At 40.1% G+C, this 23,933-nt stretch overlaps 1 protein-coding gene across 8 annotated transcripts in view; it reads left to right on the top strand.

Moving 5' to 3' along the window:
* FNDC3B (fibronectin type III domain containing 3B) overlaps nt 1-23,933 on the top strand; it is a 316,053-nt gene that overhangs the window by 232,188 nt on the left and 59,932 nt on the right. For all 8 annotated transcript variants that reach the window (XM_037525111.2, XM_054700361.1, XM_054700362.1 and 5 more), the window contains 4 exons: nt 5,287-5,425; nt 7,280-7,333; nt 21,357-21,481; nt 23,715-23,889. In XM_037525111.2, the coding sequence (XP_037381008.1) occupies nt 5,287-5,425; nt 7,280-7,333; nt 21,357-21,481; nt 23,715-23,889 (493 nt within the window). The remainder of the gene's footprint in view (nt 1-5,286; nt 5,426-7,279; nt 7,334-21,356; nt 21,482-23,714; nt 23,890-23,933) is intronic.

The raw sequence follows: 23,933 nt of genomic DNA on the forward strand, positions 1-23,933 counted from the left end.
CTTAGTTCCAGAAATGTGAACTTTTATCAAACACAGTAGCTTCAAATATAATCTTAAATTTGGTAGTCACCTATAAGACTTCAAAGTGCTCTGTGGGAGTAATTATTAAATTTCTGTAACAGAAACTGCAGAAGAATTTCATTAGTGTACAACTACAAAATGAGCAGTTATTTTCACTGCCATTTTTATTTGTTTATGCATTACCAATTTAGAAAGTGTCATTCTGGTAGGAGGCTGTAGAGCCAATGATAAAACCTGAAATAGTTTTTTTAATAATACCAAATAGGCTGCATATTCCTCCCAGTTTTTTATATTGTACAGTTAAAAGCCTGCAGCAGTCTCTATTCAAATCATTCTTCAGTTGAGTGAAAGGTGTCTTTCAAGTATCATACATTGAAATCTCTCCCGGGATTTTTATTCTTATGTCTCTTACTGCTTTTGGTTTTGCTATTCTGGTTCCATTTCCTTTACACTGATTGCCCAAAACCTTTATGTAATATTTTTTGTCATTTTTTGACTTTTTCCTCCATCGTGATAATGACTGTTTTCTGAGCTTGCCAGTCAGATACACAAGCTTTTTTTCTATAGGAACAGTCTTTCATCATGGAGTCTGGGCTTGACATCAATTACCAGGCAAGAACAACTCTTACTGCCACCACTTCACTGTAATTTGGAATAATTTATTTATTTATTTATTTATTGTGCTCTAGAAAAGAGCTTTATTCTTTTTTTATATATAAATTTTATTTTTATATTCCCCATACAATTTCAACCCCCCCTTATTCTGACCCCAGTCCCTCCCCTCCTGCCCCCCACCCTGGAATAATTTATTAATTAACCAGTGGCATCCTTGAGAGTGCTACAGATCACATATCTGTGGCTGTTTAGATTGTCACCTGCCATACCAGTTAGGTCAAATTCCACATAGAAAATTGTATCCTAAAGTATTTCAGGTTGTGAGGATTTTTATCTTTCTCACTTTTTGCTATAAATTTTTGTATATCACTGCTACACATCCATCAACTACTGCTATACCAGATAGGCTGCATTTTCCTCCCAGTTTTTTATATTGTAAAGTTTAATTAAATATTGATAAGTATTATTCCTCTATTATGTTGATTTGCAAAACTTCAGTGTTGGGCCTTACATTTCATTTTTATTAAAGTCATCACTTTTACATTTGTTATGCAGTTCTTAAATTTTTTTTTTAGTTTAATGTTTTTTTTAGCTTAATGTTGGCACAGTGTTTAAGAGGAATCAAAGTGTAGTTGTCAATGTGTATTTATCTAGTGCTTCCATACAGAGCATTGCATTGTATAAACCCGTTATATGCATTGTATAAACCCATCAGTGCAAAAGCTCCTGTGTGTGTGTGTGTATGTGTGTGTGTGTATGTTTATGAGAGAGGGTGTGTGCATTTGGTTGTGTTAAGAAAGAGAATGAGAACAAGTCAATGCATAAATAACATTTTTATAATATTCATGTAAGTATGTAAGTTTAAATATATTCATTTATTCATACTTATGCATACATATTCATACATATGCAAAGAAAAGTCTGTTCCTCTTTTAATTGATAGTTCATCATTAGTACTGTCATTGAAACAACCATTTTACTATAGGAATCAAGATTTTGTAATTTTATCAAAGTAGGCTAACCAACAATTTGAATGATGGGATGAATAATAATCTCATGACAAAATTTGAGACAGTTTTCCAGTCATTGGCATAAGTAATTTGGCAAATAAGTTGCCCAGAGATGATATCATGTAATAACATTTCCCAGAAAAAGTATGTGATGTAACATTTCCAAAAATATGGTTGACCAACTCAAGGCAGTGTTCTGAAAGAGGTGTTACTGACCAGAAATTGTGGCTCCAAGTAAGTTACAGGTGTGCTGGAGAAAATTGGGGGCAAATTTCTAAAATTCTTGGAGCATCTGTTTTATAAGCATTTAGTCAATATGCAAACTCAAATAAATGTGGAAACTCAACATAAGATTAACTTTTATATTGTTAGAAAAATATATTCTTACCTGGTATAAATATTGCTAATTTATTGAACCTAAGAAACTGATCCTACTTTACAAATCCTCCTATCATAGGATGATATTTAAAAATAACATGTTATCATCATGTGAAAAAAATTGATTGAAATATTCTTGAAAATATCCTATCATTTCCAGAGACTTTTTTGTGAAAGTTATTGATAAAAATAGAGCTGTTTGTTATTATGGCTAGTTGTTATCTATGTACTTAACAATTTTAACTGACAGGCATAATCATGGGATACTTAGATATTATGTCAAATTTTAGGAACTACATGTAGCACATTTCTATTGCCCTATAATTGTTCCCTGTGGACAGACATAATTTTACAAGTACAAAGCATTTACTCCTAATTTAAGTAAACTAAACATTCTTTGAGCTTAAAGAAAAAGAAGATGATTCCTGTGTGGTACATCTACAGCCACACCAGATACCTACTACTGCCATCCAGTTCTTAATACATCTGCTGTCATCCCTGCTTGCTAGAAACCTCCACCACTCATACTTCTCTGGCCAAGATGTGTGGATTTCTGGCTATAAGATCTCATTAAAAAAGAACAACAAATTTGACTGAGTCCACATCTCCCCAGATAATTCACTAAGGTCTACTAGTACTTTGTAGAATCATCCCTTACCTCCCATCTCTGCTCTTTTATCCAGATAGAATCTTGGTGCTGTTTTTGTGAACATTTAGGACCTGATCTACCAGAGTATGGTCTACACTGTAGACAAATGCCTAGTGATTGCAAACTGAGTTCCCTTTTGGGAACCTAAATGAATAAAGTAGTTGGGTGAAAGGCAGTTGAAAAGCAGTCTACCCCAGGAGATACACCACATAGGGGAAGGCTCCAATCTAGCACCTGCCCGATTCAAAGTCTGAGCTGCTCTCAATTTTATCTAATTACTTCCATGCAGATCTACTACTCAGTATTGCTGCAACTTTTAGTTTTTAAGAGAAACCAGAGGTTCAGGTTTTTTGTTTGCTTATTTTAATGAGAGATCATCAGGGTTTTTTTCAACATTGACTTAATTTTTATTTAAATGAACCCAGCTTATTTCCGTCTTGCCTTGTCTACCACCTACCCCCATATTTATTTTGAAGTCCAGACATCATCATTTTATATATAAACCATGTTACCATTATCATACACCCATGCAAGACAAATAAAAATAGTAATTTCTTAAAATCTTTACAAACCACAGACTGTTTGCATTTTCTTAACTATCCTAAAAATGAAGGCTTGTTTCATAATCTGAATGTTCTGCTTGTAAATTTGTTTTTCTTTTTATCTGTAGGTTTTCCATCATCTCTTTTTTCTCCCTTTGCAATTTATTTATTGGAATAGTTTTGTTATTGTTGTCCTATAGAATTTTCTGCAGTGTGAATTAGGCAGAATGCATCCTCATAGTGTTGTTTAATATGTTTCCCCTAATGATGGAGAGCATTAGATACAGGTTCATTTTCTCTGGAGAGAATGATCTTGCATTAAGAGTACATGATATCTGGTTATCTCTTTGTGATGATCGTTGCCTATGTCCTTTAATTCATAGGTGGCTCTAGTACTTAAAACACTGTATTGCTCCCCTACACTCCACAGCTCCCACAGATGTATCTTGGACCAGATGAGTCCCATTTGGAGAATTCTGATCTATTACAGTTCCAACTAGAACCTTACCTATATCTGGAACAGTCTATGATTCATTTTAAGTGTTTTATTCCTAGTGAGCCTGTCCTGATTACATGGTAATGATCTTGCCAAATCTACCACTCAGTTGTATATTATTATCATGTGTCTACTTATAGTGAATGCAAAAAAGGGACATTTCTTTCATCAGGTTGGATATAGTGCATGCTAACAGTAAACATCCTTTGTTTGGACCAAACATCTTCCTCTAATATGACAAATAAGTCAAATATCCTCTAAATATGTATTTTACCTTTTAGAATGGAAAGTAGGCATGTCTGTTGTTATCTCTTATATAACCTCTATAAATTTTTTTTATGATGAACTTTGAGGAGAAAGAATATTGCAAATCATACATCTAATTGGGACCTATTTTTTCTAATGTTATTTTCTGCTGTTGTTTGTGTTCATTGGATAGAGTGAGGGGAAATGAGTTGTGAGTGTTTAAAGAAACATGAGTAAGGACAGTGGGCACTATAGTGTGCAGTTAGGTTTCCATGACTGAGTACAACTGCTCCAACTTTCTAGTTTTGTAACTTTGGGAAATTTATTTTACCTCTCTGGTCTGAATTTTCTGTCTTTAATGGGACCTCATAAAGGGTTGTTACAGGAATTAAAGGCTTGATATATATTTTCCAACTCTGAATAGCTTAATCCTTGCATCATTTTTAAACAGCAAAGGTTTCTTTGTTGTCTTTGTTAAAAAAGAAAAGCACGGTTTAACATTATTTATTTAAATAACCAATATTTTAAACCTGGAGAAGTAGAAAGGAAGATACTAAAAATCAACATAATCCTATTTTATGCTGTTTGAAAGGAGTGTGGTATTTAATAGCACGTTATAGGTTTTTTCTTCACAGCTTCTCTGGAGAAATCGGGCACATATGTTCAGTGTTGAGCCAGGCATTTTAATGTGGAGACACACACCTTTAATCTTGGCACCAGTTTTAACAGTTAAATGTTCACATGGATAAACTGTACCTGAGCATTGTTTTTGTGGAGTTACAGCAGTGCACTGGCTGTAGCAAAATGATTCTATGTGTGAAATGTTCCTATTTCCACTTACTATGTCTGGTGTTATAAACAGTTCAAAGACAGTATTGACCCCCTGTTTTGTATTTATGTGATTCTCTGTCTGTGGAATCTCATTCCTTTTTCCCTTTTCACGCAACTTTTAACTCTACTTTCAGCCCTTTTCCAGTCAACCAGCGTGGCTTGTCGGTTTTAAAATGTATATTTGGAAACACTCTGGGCTTTAAGGTTTATTTTCTTACTTAGCATATTCTTTTTCATTCAGTAGACCCTGTCTGCCTTAAATGAGACTGGGTGGTCTAACCATTAGTGGAAGGAGCAAGCTTACTGGGGTGGGACACATTCCCTGGAAATGCTGACCACGGGTCAGGATGAGACCAGCAGATAAGAATCAGTCATGGGGCTTGTGACATAAGAAATTCTGTGCCTCTGTGGAAAGACCCAGGACAAAGCTAAGATTAAATAAAAACCTTGGTCTTGTGTGATGGGTCCTACCTCTGACTTTGTCTGTTTTGTTTTCAGGGTGTATGCCATGTACAATTCCGTAAAGGGATCCTGCTCCGAGCCAGTTAGCTTCACCACCCACAGCTGTGCACCCGAGTGCCCCGTCCCTCCCAAGCTGGCGCATAGGACCAAAAGCTCGCTGACCTTGCAATGGAAGGTGGGTAGCTTAAAGCTTCCAGAATAGTCTGAAGTTTACAGCCATTTGAAAGATTCAATGCTGTTCCGATTTGGTCATGGTTTTCTACATAGGAACTATGCAAAACAAATTATTATATCAAAAGTTGCCATGTCTTATAAATTTGGGCAAAGGGATGGGAAAGAAAACTGCAAAATCAAACTTAGGTCTCTTGGGCCTCCCTGGTGGCGCAGCGGGTTGAGTGCCGCACTGTGAAGCTGTCCGCAGCCTCTGCAGCGTGGATTCGATTCCCGGCCAGCCAGGGAGATTCCCACATGGCGCAGCAGACCTCTCCTGACTTGCCCGCTGCTCCCCTCAGCAGTATATTTCAGTCAGTCTGCCTGTTCTGCTACCCGCTCTGTCTCTAGTGAATCCTCTTACCCTCCTGCGCCCCTGACAGAACCCCAATTCTTGCATAAATAAATCTTTAAAAAAAGAAACAAATTTAAGTCTCTTTGTAGAGAAATTTGGTTAAGTCTCTTGGAATCATAAACAATACTTTAGAAGTGACATGAAAATTTCTCATACCTACACTTCATCATTTTAATGATTTCATTCATTTCAGCAGACATTTGAGGACTTCAAAAAAGAAAGATTTAGAGATAATGTAGGTTTATGCCTATTGCCTTCTTTCTGTAGTGATCTGCATTGTTTACCGTTTAAAGCTACCTAGAATGTTTCGTATTCTAAGCTACATTAACTTCAACTAATTAGGCTTTGTATCAGTGAGGATTGCTACTTATTTTTTAAGTGTGAATTATATGATAGTTTCCATGAAATACAGTTTACTGTATCACTATATATGACTCCTGCCAAAGAGAGGTCCTTAAGGGGTATGATTTGCTTATTAGTCATAGTTTTGTGTGTTTGCAGTGAATTAGTAGATTACGTTATTCATCTCTATACAATGATTTCTGTATTTGGATATTCTATAATATAGTTTAAAATATAAAATTTATATAGATAGAAATAGTAGAATTTTCGTATTTGGGGTGATAACTAATTTGTGAAAGAAGTAAGATGGCTAGGGAGATCCATTGTTGAAGGAATGTGTTGTTTCCTTGGCCAGATTTATCTAGGGAGCTGATAAAGCAATTAAGAATAGTGGTTAACAAGAGAGCATGGGCTTCCTTAGCCCCTCTCATGCGGGAGCTGCATTCTCATAGACAGTGGCCAACAGTGAGAGAGTTATTTGGACAAAGGCAAAGTTTGAACTGGCTTAGAATCTGAACTATTTTATTTTCTTTCCTGGCTTCCAGGGATAATCCAGGTCAGTGATTCCCCACCTTTTCAGAGTTTTAACACCCAACTGGTCATCATTGTTTAATTCCTTGAAACATACACATCTATTTAAAAATGTTTCTTATATTTAAACATACCTATGTAAATATATCTTACAGAAAGAATTAAAATCTTATTTTGTTTGGAAAATATGATAAGAAATCTTCTTAAAATTACCAGAGGGACCCCGGGGTCTTATAAACCTAAAGTTGGGAATCACTGATAAATACTCTGCTTAAAGCCTGGATGAAATTCAGGTCTCAGCAACTTCAAGAAACATCAAGAAAAAGTTTTTGTAGGAGCAAAATGCTTCAAGCTCTACTCTTAAACTTAAAATGCCTCTAAAAGTACCATGTGGGTGTAAAGGCAGAGGTGGTGGGGAAGGCAGGTTTGATTATTTATGGGGTATCATTTACTATTAGTAGGCCTCTCTTTTTCCCCTGAAGGGAGAACACATGCCTATCATAGACATTATATTTAAACCAAGTAGATAACCAAGTAGATGAGTTTTATTTGTGAACCTCTTTCTCTAATCTCACTTTATTATTTTTTTAGGCACCAATTGACAATGGTTCAAAAATCACCAATTACCTTTTAGAATGGGATGAGGTAAGCATATTTTTATATTCATCCATCTAAAACACAATTTCAAAAATAAAATGCTGAACAAATGCCATTTTATTCTTTTTTAAAGATGTGCTAAACGCAGGGAAAAAAATGTAAGTAGAGAAAAATTTAAACTAATGGTTAATGACTATGAAAAATGAAGATGGATTGAAATGGTGTAATGAATCGTGCATTGAATTGTATTTACTTGATTTATTTTTAAGAAATGCTGATACAGGGTCTGACCAGTTTTGGAATCGCTAGTGTTTAGCCAGCCATTAATTAGTATTAAGAATTGACTGCTTTGTCATCTTGACTGCCGACGGCCATCCTGCGTAGATGTTTCTGCTGTGGTACACCACACTCTGGCTTGGGAAGCATAATTTGTTTTTCCTTTTTGAATGCCAAGTGTGTACTTTGATGTTGCACTGTTGAGTGTTCTCTGTGGGGGAGTGGAACAGTACCTAGAGGTCACTCTACTCTTGTGTCATCACCCCTGTGGGTTAGACCATCCTGTGACAGGTGACCCTGTTTTTGTTTCCATCTCCAGAGGCCCCTGGATGAGGTGAAGGTCTTGTTATTTTCAAGGTCATTCTGTGCTGCATGGTGACCTCGTACACAGTGCACTGTGCACAAAATCTCAGGCAGGCAACACTTCGTGCAGAAGCCATTTGCTTTTAAAAAGCAACTGTACTTTTTGTTCCTGTAACTCTTAACCCCATTCATTCACTCTTGCTTTAATCTGTCTTATTGTGATTGAGCAAACAGATTAAGGATTCTTAGAACAGAAAATGTGAAATAAAAAATGTGAAATAAAAATGGGGGGAAATAAAAGGTAACTTGTGTTTATGACTTAAATTTAAGGATATTGAAAGATTGAGAACACAGGCGTAAGCAAAAAGTGACTTTTCAAGTGTGGAGCAACATTTAACCAAATGTAAAAAAAAATCCTCTTGATGAAGTTTTGATGTGACAAAGGGGGCCCTTCACCACTTTCTGCAGAAGCATATTTTCTCATTTGCCCTGTATCTGAACAACTAGAGTTCTAAAGACAATGATCTGTTGTTCTTAGAATCCTTGTGAATAGTTTCTGTGAACAGATTGGTGAAATCTCAGACTTAAACTGACACATTTCACAGATTAGGTAGATTTCATTTTAAGGTGGTTTGATTGGAAAGTGAAACCACCCCACGGCCCTTGTGCAGGCCCTTTTTGCAGGCAGTCAAGAGAGTTGGAAAGGAACTTGGCTGAATGTGAGCATAAATGGCACCTTCCCCTCTCCTCTTCCTTTGTAAGGATAAGAGGTTAATGAAAGTTTGTTTTTTTAAGTATATTGGTTTGTTGTACCGACCTGATGTTTCATTTCAAATATCCTTTCAGGACAACGTGTGTGTGTGTGTGTGTGTGTGTGTGTGTGTGTGTGTGTCTGTCTGTGTGTGTGTGACTCTCTCTCTCTCTCCTGTGTTATTTGCTGTTTCTCTACCTTGGACCATGGCCTCATGAGTTACGCAAGGTCAGAGTAGTTGAATATTTGAATGGGAAACCAAAGAAAACCCAGGTGCTACAGGAAATGGTAGTGGTGACTCAGTTTTGGGCCACCTTCCCTTTCGATTTGTGTTGACAGTGTCCTGACGTGATGCTAGAAGGAAATAGCCACAGCCTCACTTGAAATGTAGAAGCTATGTCTAATGACCGCTTACATTCAATGGCACCCAGTATAGCCTCCTAATCACAAATTGTTAATTCCTTTATTTTCGGCCTTGTCCTGTCTTTCCCCCTATTTGGTATCCTTCCGTCTTTTCCTCGTGCCATTTTAATTGTTTTGTTTTTTCCCTTTACCCTTTATTTTGTCTTTTAATAAATGTTGGTGGTGGCTCTGTTGGTCTTTACTGGAGCTTCCAGGTTAATTGACCATAAGCCTTTTGCCAACATTGTATTCCTTTTGTATTCTGTGGCTTAGCATTCACCATCTCGAAAAACCTTCGGAACCTTAAACTCTGAAAGACTCACTGACCTTTAGCTACGTTGAGTTCTCCAGAAGCAGGGGATAATTGAAGGCCCTCCCAATTAGGAGACAGGGAATCTGTTCCATGTTTCATGCCAGGCATCTTGACCTTGCTGACCTGAGCTTACCCTTCAGCTCAAATGCCTTTACATTATTTGTGCTATGTCAAAACTGGTTATTAGGAATGACCCAATACAAAAGATTATTAGGGGATCATTTTCTCTGTTGTTTAGCTGTTTATTTAGTCATGATTTTGTCATTTTTGGAGTATACCTTCCTGTGCATCAATACTGTTCTTTGTCCTGTGAGACAACTATGACATATCAGAGATAATGTCTTTGTGCTGACAGCTGAAAAAGCTAATATAATACTATGCTCTTACACTTTTAAATAGACATAAATAAAACAAACTTATCCATGTGCTTCTCAAATTTTTCCACCAATTACCTTCTTGCTTTATGGTATATCTCCCTCAAGTCCTTTCACGCCCCCTAAAAAAGATTAAAAAATGGCACCATTGGATTTCCTGGCAATGAGAACACAAGCTGTAGTGTCCAATTTATTCCTGCCCATCCTATCATTTCAGAAGTAAAATTTCTGACAAGGCAGTTTAACAGTCTGTGTTTCAAAGATAATAGCCCTCTTGGGGACAGCTCAACACTCGGGTTGTTTTTTTTACGTCCTGTTCCCACATTACTCAGACCTTGGTTTCAAGGAAGAAAATCAAACGTACAAACAGAGAGCAATGTTTGACCTGCCAGGAGTGTGGGCACATGAGGCTCCAAAACCTGGTGGATTGTGGAGCCAGATGCATCTGTGCCAGGGCTAGTCCCAGACTTTGTGCCGGTGGAGTGGTGGGAAATGAGAGGGCATGTTTCACTGGAATGACACCTCACCCCCTCCAGTGACAGAGCTGTCCTCTCCCAGGATAACTGTCCCACCGTATGCCCATAGTATCTGCCATTCAGGGGGCTGTAGAACAAGTGTGAGGGACAGGACTCTGGGGTGCATAGTGGAGCAGATCACCACCTCAGGGAAATGGCTGGCCATTGAGAGCCTCCAGGAGGCTGTGTCCAGCAACAGTGCTCTAATAGTTTCTGCCCCGGTGCCTCATCTGAGAATTACCTCCCCGGATGAGGTGGCCTCATCTATGCATGCGTCACAGTGAATGTCCGGGTGTTGTCAGACTTTTATCTCAGGATGACAGCACTGGTTAGTGTTCCCAGAATACTTGATTCTTTTGTTCACTTTTTAATTGTCCTCCAACAAAACAATTAGTGTAAAATTTTGAAGTATTGGTAAAATAAGAGCACAGGGCATCAAGTCCAGCCATTGAGCGCCTTAGAAAAGACCTTCACAAAAGTGAACAGTAGCAGAGAGGAAAGTGCCTTCATTTCTACTAGGGCTGGGCATGCCGAGTTGACCTTTGGAGGAGCCACCTTAAGCAAAAGCTGACTGCCAGCTGGTCTCTGAAGGCAGGTGTGGCCCTAACAGGGAACAGAAAACAGAAACTTGTTACAGTGCAGGGGAAGCTGATACACCATCTGTCCTGTATTGTCATTACGTCGTATCACTCACTGCCCCATAGAATCACTTGGAAGTTGCTCACTCATAGTTCTGCAAGAAGCTTTAGCTGCCTAATTTAGTGCTAATTTGATGGTCTGCATTAAAAATTGTAACTAGGCAGTCCCTTCATTTTTAAATCACCGTGGGAGGTAACTGAGATGGGAACAAGTGACTAAAAATGGAGCACACAGGTGGCACTCGCTTTTCAGCTGTGGCCATCAGTTTTGTTTTTCCCCTGAAATAGCTCAGTTTTCACAAATGGGAAAGGTTTGGGCTTCCTGACCACTGGCTCCTCATGGTGACAGCCTTCAGGCCTAAGAACTGTTTTTATAGATCCATAGCTACTATTTCCTCCTTCAGGCAGGAATGAATAGAAAAGCAAAGACTATTTTCCAGGTGATTTGCTCTTGACTCTTGGATGACCATTTTTACATTCTAGTGTCCTGATCACAGTGTGCCCCACTCTCATGTTTACGTTCTCTCCTACAGGACAGTCATTTTGAGGCTGGCAGAAAGAAGGTCTGGAACATCATAAGGGTTTCTCTCTCCTGCTGGGTTTGAGTATTACACCTAATGTTGACTGGGAAAAAAGAGAAAACTGCTATGAATTTTCAGTTTTATCCAGAATCATAAGTAGGAGAAAAGCTTCTCGGTTTTTTAATAACCAAACAACTGTTTAGATGCCAGATTTCTCAAGGTGGAGATTTTTTCCAACTATGGAGAGAGTAGGGGTTGGGGTGAAGTAAAAAAAGGTAGAGATAATGCTTAAAAGTACACACCCCCTCAGCCACCTCAGAGCCAATATCTCTGGCCTTCCCCTGCCCCCATGTTGGGCATCTTCTGAGCTAATTGGTCCCTCCTGGTGCTTTTCTACTTGAAGATTTGGCAGTATTTAGTAGAGATGGGAATTTTTCTCTAGTAGAAGCTAAGGGAAAGATTGAGGATCTACAGGCCTCTAGGGTACAGAAAAAGAATTAGGAAGCTTTGAGTCACACATTTCTTCCCAATCTGCTTTGAAGGACAGTGACTTGGCCTTTTCCTTGAAAACTTAAATAAAGGTGCTAATTTGATGGTCAAGTAGAAAATTCCTTTTCCATTTTAGCAAACATGAGTTCTTACAGGAATTATTTATAGAAACTTGTTGTGAGTTCTGCTCTTAAATGCTGCTTTAATTTGTGCTAATTGGTGCTATCATAGATAGTCATTCAGAGCAAATACAAGTGTCCTAGGATTGTGCTGTGCATATGTGACATAGATTCACTTTGATGTTATTTATCAGTACGACATACTGTTAACCTAAAGAGGCCTGGGTTTAATGGTCTCTGCTTTGACTCTAGCTAGTCAAATAAGTAATTCAACTCCTTAGCCTCCACTTCACCACTTTATCTTACAGGTATGTCAGGGTTGAATGAGATAACTTGGCTAGTAGGAGATCCAGTGTGGTGATTATTTCATGTCGCCTAAGCACATGCTAAAATCTGGGGTAGAAAAAGTCAATTAACTAGAAGAAATATGACATTCTTCTGTCAGGAACTTTCATAGGAGCCCTAAGTTTACTGTCTGTGGTTTGAACTAAATGAAAACTGATGTCAGTGCTATATATAGATGTTAGTTTGCCACTAGCTTAGCTTCTGGACTTGAGATGTAGGGAACATACAAAAGAAGTGGAAAAATGACTTTGTAGGAATGTGACCAGTGAGTTTCCAAGAATCTTCTTCACATGCGACTCAGGTAGCCCAAAAAGGAATGTGATATCTGGCTTTCCTAATGAGCCAACAGAGCTATAAAACATGGTGGACTAAAAGGGAAACAAATTCTACAGAAATCAATGGAAGTATAATTTGAACAGAGCAGAAAAATCTAGCAGGATATAATGAGCGCATGAGCCCCTAGAGAACCATTGGTCTGGTCCTGTTACAGAGACCTCCTGGAGCAGGCAACTGCCCCCAAATTGTCACCTCTTAAACATCTCATTCTGGAGGAGCACGTTTAGCTCATTTAGGGGTTGACCCCAGAGAAGATGCTTGATAGTGGATTTATTAATCAGATTCCTGTTTAACTTAGGTATTGAATGGTTAATAATGATAGTCTTTCAGAATGCTGCTGCTTGGCACAAATTACTTTACATGTGGTTTTTCTGGTGAAACAACCGTTCTTGGAATGAAGAGAACTACAATATCAGCAGGTGCTGTGGTTTGCTGGGTCCCAAAGAATGGCTGAGGAGCACCTCCCTGAGAATGCAGTGGACACTCACTGAGGTGCCTTATGGCCTTAGCTTGCAGAGCATATTTGTTCAGTGGAGAAAACCAGGAAGGCCAGTTCTCATGAGCTCAGTGCTAATGTCAGCTGAAGTGTGGGGGGATTTTAGCTAGGTTCCCTTGTTCTTTTGGTCATTTCAGGGAATGCCCTTGGGGAGACTAGGGAGTGGGGAGCCAGCTTTGTTTGGTGCTGTGTCCATCATAAACTGTGTGTCACACAAGTACCTTGAGTTGAACCACTGGCCTGGCAGAGTGGCGATGTGAATGTCCAGACCTTTCCTACCATATGCAAGGGGGGTTTCAAAGAGCAAGAAGAATATCTTCCCCCACTATAGCCAGTATTGAAAGAAACTAGGCCAAGGGGTATTAAATAACTTAAAGAGGTCTGTAGGTACCAAAGACAGAGCTGAGTTAAACAGAGCCCTTCTTTTAGGGACCTCAACCCCAGACATGTTTTCAGGATGGTGTTGTTATGTGTTTGGGCAACAGACTTTGTGGGATGCTTCTAGTTGAAGCTAAATTACCAATACCCATTGTGGTCCTTGGCACCCAGTTTATAAATGCTTGTTAGTTGCCAGCTGGCAGAAGGTTGCCTGAGCCCATCCATACCATGGTTCGCTTGGTCCAGGGAGCAGTCTGTTCTGAAGTCATCCCTGAGTGCCTCTCATTTTCCTTCACTGGGAGAGTCTCAACATATTGATCCTAACAAAGCACTTGGCATCATGTGAACTTCCACATTTGGAAGGACATACAGGAAAATTACATTTGTTTGTTTTTAAGTCAGAAGACTTGGTTATCATCCTTGGCTATTTCAGGTAGCCAAGCCTCTCCCACTCGTAGAAAAAACTAGCATGGCAGGGCATAAAATGCATGCAGTGTTTATTTAGTAACATATAACCACAAACTATCCCACCTTCCTTTCTTACCTTTGGAAGTTCTTCCATGCCAGGGTGCTCAGGGACATGAAAGAGGCCTCACCAAGGCTCAAATGAGGTTTGGCATGAGGAACTTTTGAATCCTCCCACATGAGGGGTATCTCCTCTTCTCTGCTGTGAACCCCTTCTTATACATGGTTATCCAGAGCATTTGCATGCTCTTTTATTTTCTCAAGCCAACATTCATCTTTGATGTTGCCTAGGGTCGGCCAATGCTGGAACAACTTCTAAATATAGACGTACTAGCAGACTAAATCTTTGAACCTGGCAGTGGTTCAGTTGGCCAACACAACTTTATTTTTTGTTTGATTTATCGTTGCCATTTCTGACAGGTTGAACTATGCTGTTACAGAGTGCACAGCCCAGAATCCCTCAGCCTTTGCAGGACTCAGCATTCATGGGCCAACAGCTCATGACAACTGACAGCCAGATTTGTGTCCCTTCTTTAGCAGGTGTTTATCAGACCTGGTAAGAGCAGCTCAGGAAGGAGCAGGCAGGTATGGCTGAGGAGGAACCTGTAAAAGAAAGAGATAATGGAAAGAGACCATAGATCAAGGAAATATCAGGATGAGAACGAGTCATATGACCAAGTAGAGCCTATTCACCATCAATTCTTACACCCTTGTATTGGCCATTCTCTTTTCCTTGTGCCAGGAATGAAGCTGTCATAGAGAGAAACAGGAAGGATTGTTTCCAATCTATTAATTGAAGGCAATTGAAAATATCAGCCAGCTTCATCTCTTGGTGCCAGTGTTGGAAATACCAGCTTCCGGGGTTGTTAGTGCCAGAGTAATTGGAAATGCTAGCCAGGGAAACCACATTCCCCACAGTCTACAGAATCACGGCTGGCAGGAAAATAATGTAGCCTGCATTAATTGGGGAATTAATTGGGGTGTGTGTGTGAGTTATATGTGTAAAACTGGCCTTAGTTGTGTTGAATTTCTTAACAGGAAATCAACCCATTTAGAGTATTCATCTTCCTAGGTTTGAAGGACAGTTTTATGAAGATGCATAAGTTAAGGAAGAAGGAAAATGGACTCGAAAAAGATTTTGTTTTCAGTGTTTTAGTTACATACAAATAAATAGTTCTTGCATTTTTATGAATCAATTTAAATACTTCTGATGTGTCAGTTTCATTTAGGTAGATCCTCTGTAAATTGACTTCTCCCCTGGGTCTCTTTTCAATTATGTGTTTGTAAACAGATGCCCAAAGACAGGTTGAAGCCCAGTGACACGTTCTCCACAACTTGAGATAGTATTATTAAAAATCTTGATTCACTCTAAAATGTGACTCTGTAAGACTTGTGATGAATTATCTATTATGACTGGTCTTTATCATCTAGAAATCTGGTTACATTTTTAGGTTCTACAAAAAATTTTTAAATCTATTCGAAGTGACTTTAATCTGTTGTATGGCTTTGAGGGAAAGGACATGTACTAAGTGCCTTTACCAGAAAATAGAAACCACTATTAAAGCATATATCAAACATTTTTGTGTACTAGCATGCACCCTTCCACTCAGTTACCTCCTGGTTGTTTATCGTGCAAGAGAAATTTGTCAGAGTTTACAGATGCGTTTCATACTGTGAACATGTGTGGATATCAGAGTGTGGTGTTGCATAACAAATCATTTCAAAACTTACTGGCTTAAAATAGTTACTTCATTATGCTCAAGAATTTTTCGCTGGGCATTTGGTAGGGCACTGGGGAATGACCTGTCTCTGTTCTACACTTTCTGGAGCTTCCATTGGGAAATTTCTGGAGCTTCCATTGGGAAACCTAATTAGCTGGGGAGTCGAGATCTTCTGGAGGGAACATCACTCACAAGTCTTGTGGTCACTGCTGCCTTGGATGGGACTTTGGGGTTTCCTTACAGCATAAGAGCCTCAGAGAAGTCAATATTGCAAAAGTGAGTGTTCTGGGAGACAGACAGAGACTCATCACCTTTTCCGACCTAATCTTGGAAGTCACTCTGCTTCATGTCTGCTCCATTCTGGAAGCTATGAGAGAGTCTCCCCATCCAAAAAGGGAAGGGTCCAGAGGCTTTGCTCCTCATTGAATAGAGTATCAGAGAATTTTTGGACATGTTTAAAACTGTCACCATGTGACATAAGGGTTCTCTTGTCCTGAGAAACAATTAACAAGCCTGTGTTCTCCTTTATCTTTGTGTAATACAGAATGTTTTACATCTGTGCCCTAAAACTGGTAGATACAAGTCTTTGGACTATGAAAGTACAGTGTAGTTCTTTTTCCTATCCCTGCTGCTCTTCCAAGTGTTCTAGGCAGAGGCAGGAGGAGGAAAGGTATATACCCAGGGACATGGCGGGTAAGATGGGACTGGGGACCCTACACCAGTGCAGGGCGAGCTTCTGAAGTGCTCACACCCTGGTCTTCCCAGGGAACAGATGGAGATCACTGCCTACTGCCTAGTGATAAGGACAGGGAGCCAAAAGATAAGCAGATTTCCTACCAATTAATGCCTCTGCCTCAGTTGTTGCACTGGAAAAGCAGGATCATATGTACTGTTTTGGAGGTGACTCACAGGAGTAACAGTTGTATGCCACTTTTATTTTCCTTTGAGAGGATAATTAATACATTTATAATCTTATTTTAAACTAAATTTAATGTATTTAATTGTAGAATAGAAAGAAATAGGAAAATGATCACATAGGTAGTTAAAGCACAGAAGATGAAGTAAAAAAATGAGAAATGCCCCTTAAAATATTTAAAATCTTTGAGATTTCTAATTTATCTCCAAATTTCATTTTAAAGAATGAAATGATGTTTGATGAGACATCCTCCCCTAGCCCCTAAGATTTTGTCCCTGAAGTTATTAACATATCTTGAAAAATGTTTCCAAGATGAGTCATCATCTCTGCTCTATAGCCACACAAGGGTCTACGCTGTGTATACTCCCCCTCGCTTCTTCCTCCCCCTGCCTTTCCTCTGCCCTATCAGAGTTAATAAAGAAATGGAGGCACTTGACATCTTCAGGATTGAGCAGGAATCTTGTTAGGACCTAGAAGAGCACCTGTACTCTGATTACTAGGACTCGTAACCAGATGTGTGGCCCTTCTGAATGAGGAGTGAGGATGAGGATAGAGGAGGGACAGGTGCTGACAGTTTACACTCTAAGTGTTAAAAGACTAGGATTTCCCCTCACCATGGTGATTTCCTTTAGTATGTGAATTCAGAACTGAAAAGAGGCATGGACTATGTGGTGGAATCGCAATGTCCTAAGGGGGCTGCCGGAAGCATGCTAGAGGGAATGGAGAATCAGCTGGTCCAGTGGGGTCTAGAATGTAGATTATACGCCATTTATTTTTTGTTGAGTGGTAAGAAAGAGGAGATGGGGAAAGCTGGGGACCTCGAGCCTGAAAAGGGTAAGTGTGACATGTGATACGTACATGCGACAGTATGCTGGCCAACTGAGGGCTTTCCTGGAGAGCAGTTTTGTCCAGAAGTAGAAGACGGCACCCTGAGCCCAGGTCAAAGAACATTTCCATCCAACCAAGGCTGGAGGTGCTGAACCAGTGCTCTCAGGTGAAGTCTGTCTGCACATGATAATAAATTAGCAAGAATTGTGATTTCAGTCAGGCGCGAAGAGGAACACATAGCTGAAAAAGAAAGCAGCCCAGGTTTGTCATGCCTCACCCATGCCAGAATCAGCACCTTGAAGTTTATCTGTGCATAGTTGGTTTGTATCCCAAGATTTCTCCCACATTCTAATGAAGATTAGCATGTCCTTGAATGAACTCAGTGTGTGCTGTAGACACAGCATTTAGGCATGCCCGAGATTATGAGTGGAAACAAGCCAGTGAAGCCTGAAAACCTGCCTTTGTGGCTCGTAGGCACATGCAGTAGAAAGCTAGTTCAGAACATGAATGTTGCTTCATGTCAAGTGCAGCCCAGTGGCTGTGTCTGCTCCAGAATGGTCACGGATATGGGCTTGAACCTCCTCTTGGCTTTCTCTACTTGGGTGAAGTTTTCGTTCCTTCCCAGGGAAGAGGAATTGTAATGCTCATCATAGGAGCTCACAGGAGATCGTCCCAGTGGGCTGGCCGCCACCTGAGCACCCCTTTTACCCCCTCCTTGTGACAGACCGCTGTGGCCTAGAAGCAATAACCGCCCAGGACCAGCAGGGGCCTCCAGTATCCCTACTGTCAGTCTTTGAGCAGATTTTTGATGACTACAGACCTGAAAAGTGTCAGGATATTTACCCCGTTTCTATTAGGACCAAGTTTTAGTAGGAAACTTTGCATGAAGCTGACTTTAAATTATTGAAAAGCAAATATTCTTTCTAAGTAAAGCTAGTATATCTCAGTAATCCTATATAATCGAAATTAGAATTTATAAGAAGCAAGAATATGCCACAGATTATAATCTCTCAAAATCATTTGGAGACGCCTATGAAATGCAGGTGTTTATGATTTGCCCTCTGTAAAACTTCACTGATAGTAACAGCTTGGACGTATTTAATTTCTGATAAACACTCGCATCATTCCTGCAAGTTTGTTTGAATCATTTCATCTGAATCTTTCAATTTCTAAAGCATTATCCTTTTTTTCTTTTTAATCCCGTCCATTTCTGTTGATAGGAAAACATGGGTAACAGTTTATTTATGAATCCTGTTTTGCAACCTGGGCTCCCGCTTGGTTACAGATTTTCCAAATCACCTATCCCTTTGAAGTGTACTCACTCTAATGCCTGAGCCTCCTGCCATCCATGGAGAGCCTGGCACAGTCTATAGTAGAAAACTAGGCAGATGCATAAGTTGCCAGTGCTATTGTCCATCTGTACCTGCTAACCTCTCAGCTGTAGATCACTTCTGCACTGCAGTGACTTGTAAACATTAATTTTTTCCCCCAGCTACCCTTTTTATCTTTGACTCCATATCACGCAGGAGTATTACCTTTAATTCAGATGTTTCCCTTGTCAGAAATATTTTGCTAACCGGCTTTCTCTTGTTTTTACTTTATTCTCAGTGATTTATTAAAATTCACCAATAAGCCTTGTTTCTTTAAACTCTCAACTATTTGTCCATTTACCCCTTCAGATTACAAATACTGTTTCTAAAGCTTGATTCCAAAGACCCATCAACTCTGGGCCTTTTTACATGTTCCTAAGATCCATGCACATAGTAGTCTGTCCTGGAAGATGTTCAGATGGGAAATTTAATATGCTTTGTCTAACTAAGTTGGAGTTTGTTTAGTAAGTATTCCTAGTACTAAAGTGGAAAGTCAAAAAAATCTTAGCAATATAGGAAAGTGTCTTGAAAGTCACAGAATGCCTTTTCCCTCAATTTTTTAGTGTAATGCTATGGTCCTTAAAAAAAAGTCTAGCTCCCATCATTGATGCATCCCTGCTTTTTTTTGTTACTTCAGTCACAGTGTGTTTTTCATCATATTAAAGCAAATCAACCTAGTAAGGAACAGACTGACTTATTTACTGGCTGTAGTTCTAAGCACCAGAAATGGGCAAAGGAGACCAAACAAAGAAATAGGAAAAACGAGGCATTGAAGGGGAGCCAATGTGGGGTTTGGAAGGGATGAAGCTTCCGTGGAGGCAGGATGTGCCTTTCTTGACTGTTTACTCTGAGCTCAGAAATAGAGACGGAAAGAAGGTAGATCACGCTACAGCCTGAAATGGATACAGAACATACCAGGGGGAGCATTGAGTGTAATCAGATGCCGGGTGTAATTATGTAAATGTATGCATAAATGGTTTTCTATGAATAAATCGTCTGGAGCAACCTTAACACTCAAGGTCAAAACAAGTGTAAGGACGTGATATGATATGGCAGCTACAGTGACTTTGCTCAAGTAGCAGCTGAAAATATTTTGCCTTTTTTTGCCTTTATTTTTCCATCACTGCACCTGAATGTACTTTGAACCACTGCTAGAATGAATTTTGGATCTTAAAGACTATTAAGACTTCTACTTCCTTCCATGAAAAGGATACCACCTGGTTCAGGGAGGGGTGGTTTGGGGATGAATATGGCATGGTTGTTTTTAAACTGTTCACCCTGGTGAGGCTGAAAGCTAGTTTTATGTTTATTTTATTTTTAATTAAACTTCAACTGGGATATGTTTTACTAGTATTTGGAGACCTGCTTGAAGGAAAGAAATGCTAAATTTGTTTAGGAGAAAAATGTGCTTTCCTTGTTCTTTATAAAATAATTTGAGAACTTCAAATATATTCCTAAGGGCCTTGGGCCTGACCATCTAATTAGAATGCTAAGATTCATTCAGCATTAGCATGTGGTTTTCTTTTGCATGAACCAACCAAGAGTAAGTCTGCATAGATAAAATCCTGTGGATTATGGGTATAAAATATTTGCTGTAGCAAACTGCTGATTTGAGTGTTCCATGCCCCTGAGCATGGCATAGGGTAGTAAAGCTTTTTTTTTTTTTTTTCTTCTCATGACTCATAAATCTATAAAGTAAACCCACTGTAGTGTTTTCTTTTTATTTCAGGGAATTTGAAACATCACAAGGCTAGGAAGGCATTTAAAATATGTTTTCAGCTTCATAAGAAACTTAAGATAGCTAATAAACATACAGATGAATTCAACCAATGTTCTAAATGCTTATCAGACATTCAGTTTAACGCCAAAAGCTTTGATTAAGCTTCCAGATTGTCCAAATCACCATTATGAGGAAGGCAGATGTAGACAAGATGAGTCACAGCACATGCCCAGTGTTTAGGGGACAGTGAACAAACAGCTCACCATCACTGGGATGTAGAGGTGCAGGGTTGGGGACTCCTGCAAAGGAGAAGAGAATACTGGAAGGGTTGTGCGCACTCAGTCGCAGGGTCTGGCCTTCAGGAGCTTGGCAGTTACTGGGAAAGGCTATGCAGCTGTGGTGCTGGCAGGTCCCCTGCAGCCACAGGCTTCCTCGTGTTTGGCAAGATTGGGCAGTTTCACCAACCCAAGTCAGGAAGCTGATCTTAAAGTTGTGATCCTTAACTTGAGGCTTTATGGATCTTTTTAATTTCATTAACATGGAGCGCCTCTAGACACACCACGTGTACAGTGTGTTCCCCATCTTGGTGACAGGACAGTCTGCCATGCCCTGTGATTACACGATGATGTCTCACCGGAGAGTCCTTGGTGTGCGACAGCTTTCCTGGACACTTTCCTTCTCTGGCTTCTGTTCATCCAAACTTGGAAATTAAACACAATTCAAAATGCCTCTTCATTTCCTCACAGTTATTTATTTTCTAAAAACCGTGTGCATTCTTTCACTGTCTTCTCTTAGGGAAAAAGAAACAGTGGTTTCAGACAGTGCTTCTTCGGAAGCCAGAAGCACTACAAGTTGACGAAGCTTTGTCCGGCAATGGGATACACCTTCAGGCTGGCCGCTCGGAATGACATTGGCACCAGGTATGATGTTGCTGTGTTCTCAGGCTGCTAAATGTCTGTCTGTGATCCTGAGTCTTCCTCTCGCATTTCTTGAAGGCATGAGGGCACCAGCTGCCTCCACACTGAACCAATTTGAGATTTTCAGAGAGGGACTCCTAATCAGAGGGTAGAGATTTTTTCTGAGGTGATGCATGCTACTGTGTGGCCTTTTTACATGCTTGCGAGCTGTAACGCAAAGGTCTCACTAGGGTCTCTGGGAGCCAAGATGAAAATAACAGTACAGATTTTGAGAGGAATCCCTCTTGGGACATTATTTTTTCAGACCACATGCCTTTTTCTTTCATCACTTCAGCAAGCTACACATTCAGCTGCCTTTTTCAATTATGTGTGTTTCCTGAACGGAAAAAAAAAAGTTGCTGGGAAAGCCATTGTTGTCAAACTGACAGGATTCAAGGAAACATGGGCTGTCTAGGACCCCACTGTTTGCCTCCAGGCTGCAGGAGAAAGACAAGAACCTGTCTACTGTGGAGAGTCAGGGGATTGAGGAGCCTTTGAAAAGGCCATGTTTCCATTGCGCTTCCTGGATAACGGTGATTAGGGGAAAGCTTTGTTTCATCACTCTTGTTGAAAATCTTCTTAAAGAACCAGCATGTCATTGGTCCCCAATCTTTTATCCAGCCTAAAGAACCTGTTGACATCACCAGGTTTTGCAGCTCTCCCTCCCCATCCATGATCGCCACTGTATGAAAACACAGAATCCACTCATTGAAAAAGCCATATTGCATCATGTCTGTGTACTGCATCTTCCTAATCCACCACTGTTCCTTGGTTACCTGTTTCCATAACTTGATGATTGTGCTGCAGTGAACATAGGGGAGCATAAATCCTTTCCAATTAGTGTTTTTAAATTCTTTGGATCAGTTCTAAGGAGTGGAATTGCTGGATCATGAGATATACCACGGAGGAGGTAGGAACCCACTCCCAGCGTTGTAAACCAAGGTTACCTCACTAATAAAAAAGGAAAGACCATAATGATAAAGGTCTTATGGTTCCAGGATTAATAAATGAATTAGAGGCACCTATTAACTTTTTAAAAAATAGCATTGTATATAGTTTGTATATCATCAAACATTTATTTCATTAACAGAATTTTTGTGCTCACATTAAGTTGACAGCTCCTTGGAAGCTGGGCTCATGGCTCGGTAAACTCTACACATCATGTTTATGCTGTGCTTTCTGTTGGGTGCTTTTGGGAAAAAGAAGTTATCGATATAAAATTGGATTTTTAGTGGTGAACTTAACAATTAATACAGACATTGGGCCTCCCCGGTGGCGCAGCGGTTGAGCGCTGGGTTGCGAAGCTGCCCGTGACCTCTGCGGCTCCGGTTCGATCCCCGGCTGCTCCCCGGCCACCACAGGAGGGTCCCACATGGCGCGCAGACCTCTCCTGCCGCCCGCTGCTCCCCTCAGCAGTGTACTTCGGTCCTTCTGCCTGCTCTGCTCCCCGCTCTGGCTCTGGTGAATTCTCTCGCCCTCTCGCGCTTCTGACTGTACCCAGTGCATGTATAAAACAAACAAACAAACAAGTAAAATAAAATAAAATAAAAGCATGCCTCTATAAAAATAAAAAAAAAAAATACAGACATTGATTTATAATGATGCACACCTGAACATGTCATGTTATGTGATATTGCTTCAACAAAAGAATTGAAAATAAAGGGCCTCCCTCGGTGGTGCAGCGGTTGAGGGCTGGGTTGTGAAGCTGCCCGCAGCCTCTGTAGCGCCAGTTCAATCCCCGGCCCCCCGGGTAAGGGTCCCACATGGTGCGCAGACCTCTCCTGCCGCCCGCTGCTCCCCTCAGCAGTGTGCTTCAGTCCTTCTGCCTGCTCTGCTCCCCACTCTGGCTGTGGTGAATTCTCTCACCTTCCTGCGCTTCTGACTGTACCCAGTGCTTGTATAAATAAATAAATAAATCTTAAAAAAAAAAAGAATTGAAAATAAATAGATGTATGGTCCTATAGTATGGTATCCTTTTCTAATAGCAGACTGAAAGAGGAAATAGGGCAAACTGAACGTGTTTGTTTGGGGTAAGGGATCACAAAGGATCCTCGCCTGCCTTTGCTTGCCTAGCCTGTCGGCCCTAGACTTTCCAGCCCAAGCCAGTTGGGCAGAAGCCTTATTCTTCCTCCATAAAATGCCAGGACTCCTCACATTCTCCTCAGTGCGTCTCTCACTGGGTTTGTCTTCTCTACAGTGGGTACAGCCAGGAGGTGGTATGGTACACACTAGGAAACATTCCTCAGATGCCCTCTGCACCAAGACTTGTTCGAGCTGGGGTCACATGGATCACACTGCAGTGGAATAAATCAGAAGGCTGTTCACCTGAGGAAGTGGTTACTTATACTTTGGAAATCCAGGAGGATGAAAATGTAAGTCTCACAGATTGTATACCCTTGGCGTGTGTTCTGTATAA

Source organism: Talpa occidentalis, unplaced genomic scaffold (assembly GCF_014898055.3).
Source record: "Talpa occidentalis isolate TD23 unplaced genomic scaffold, MPIMG_talOcc4v2.1 talOcc4.4, whole genome shotgun sequence".
In the NCBI taxonomy this organism is placed as follows: Eukaryota; Metazoa; Chordata; class Mammalia; order Eulipotyphla; family Talpidae; genus Talpa; species Talpa occidentalis.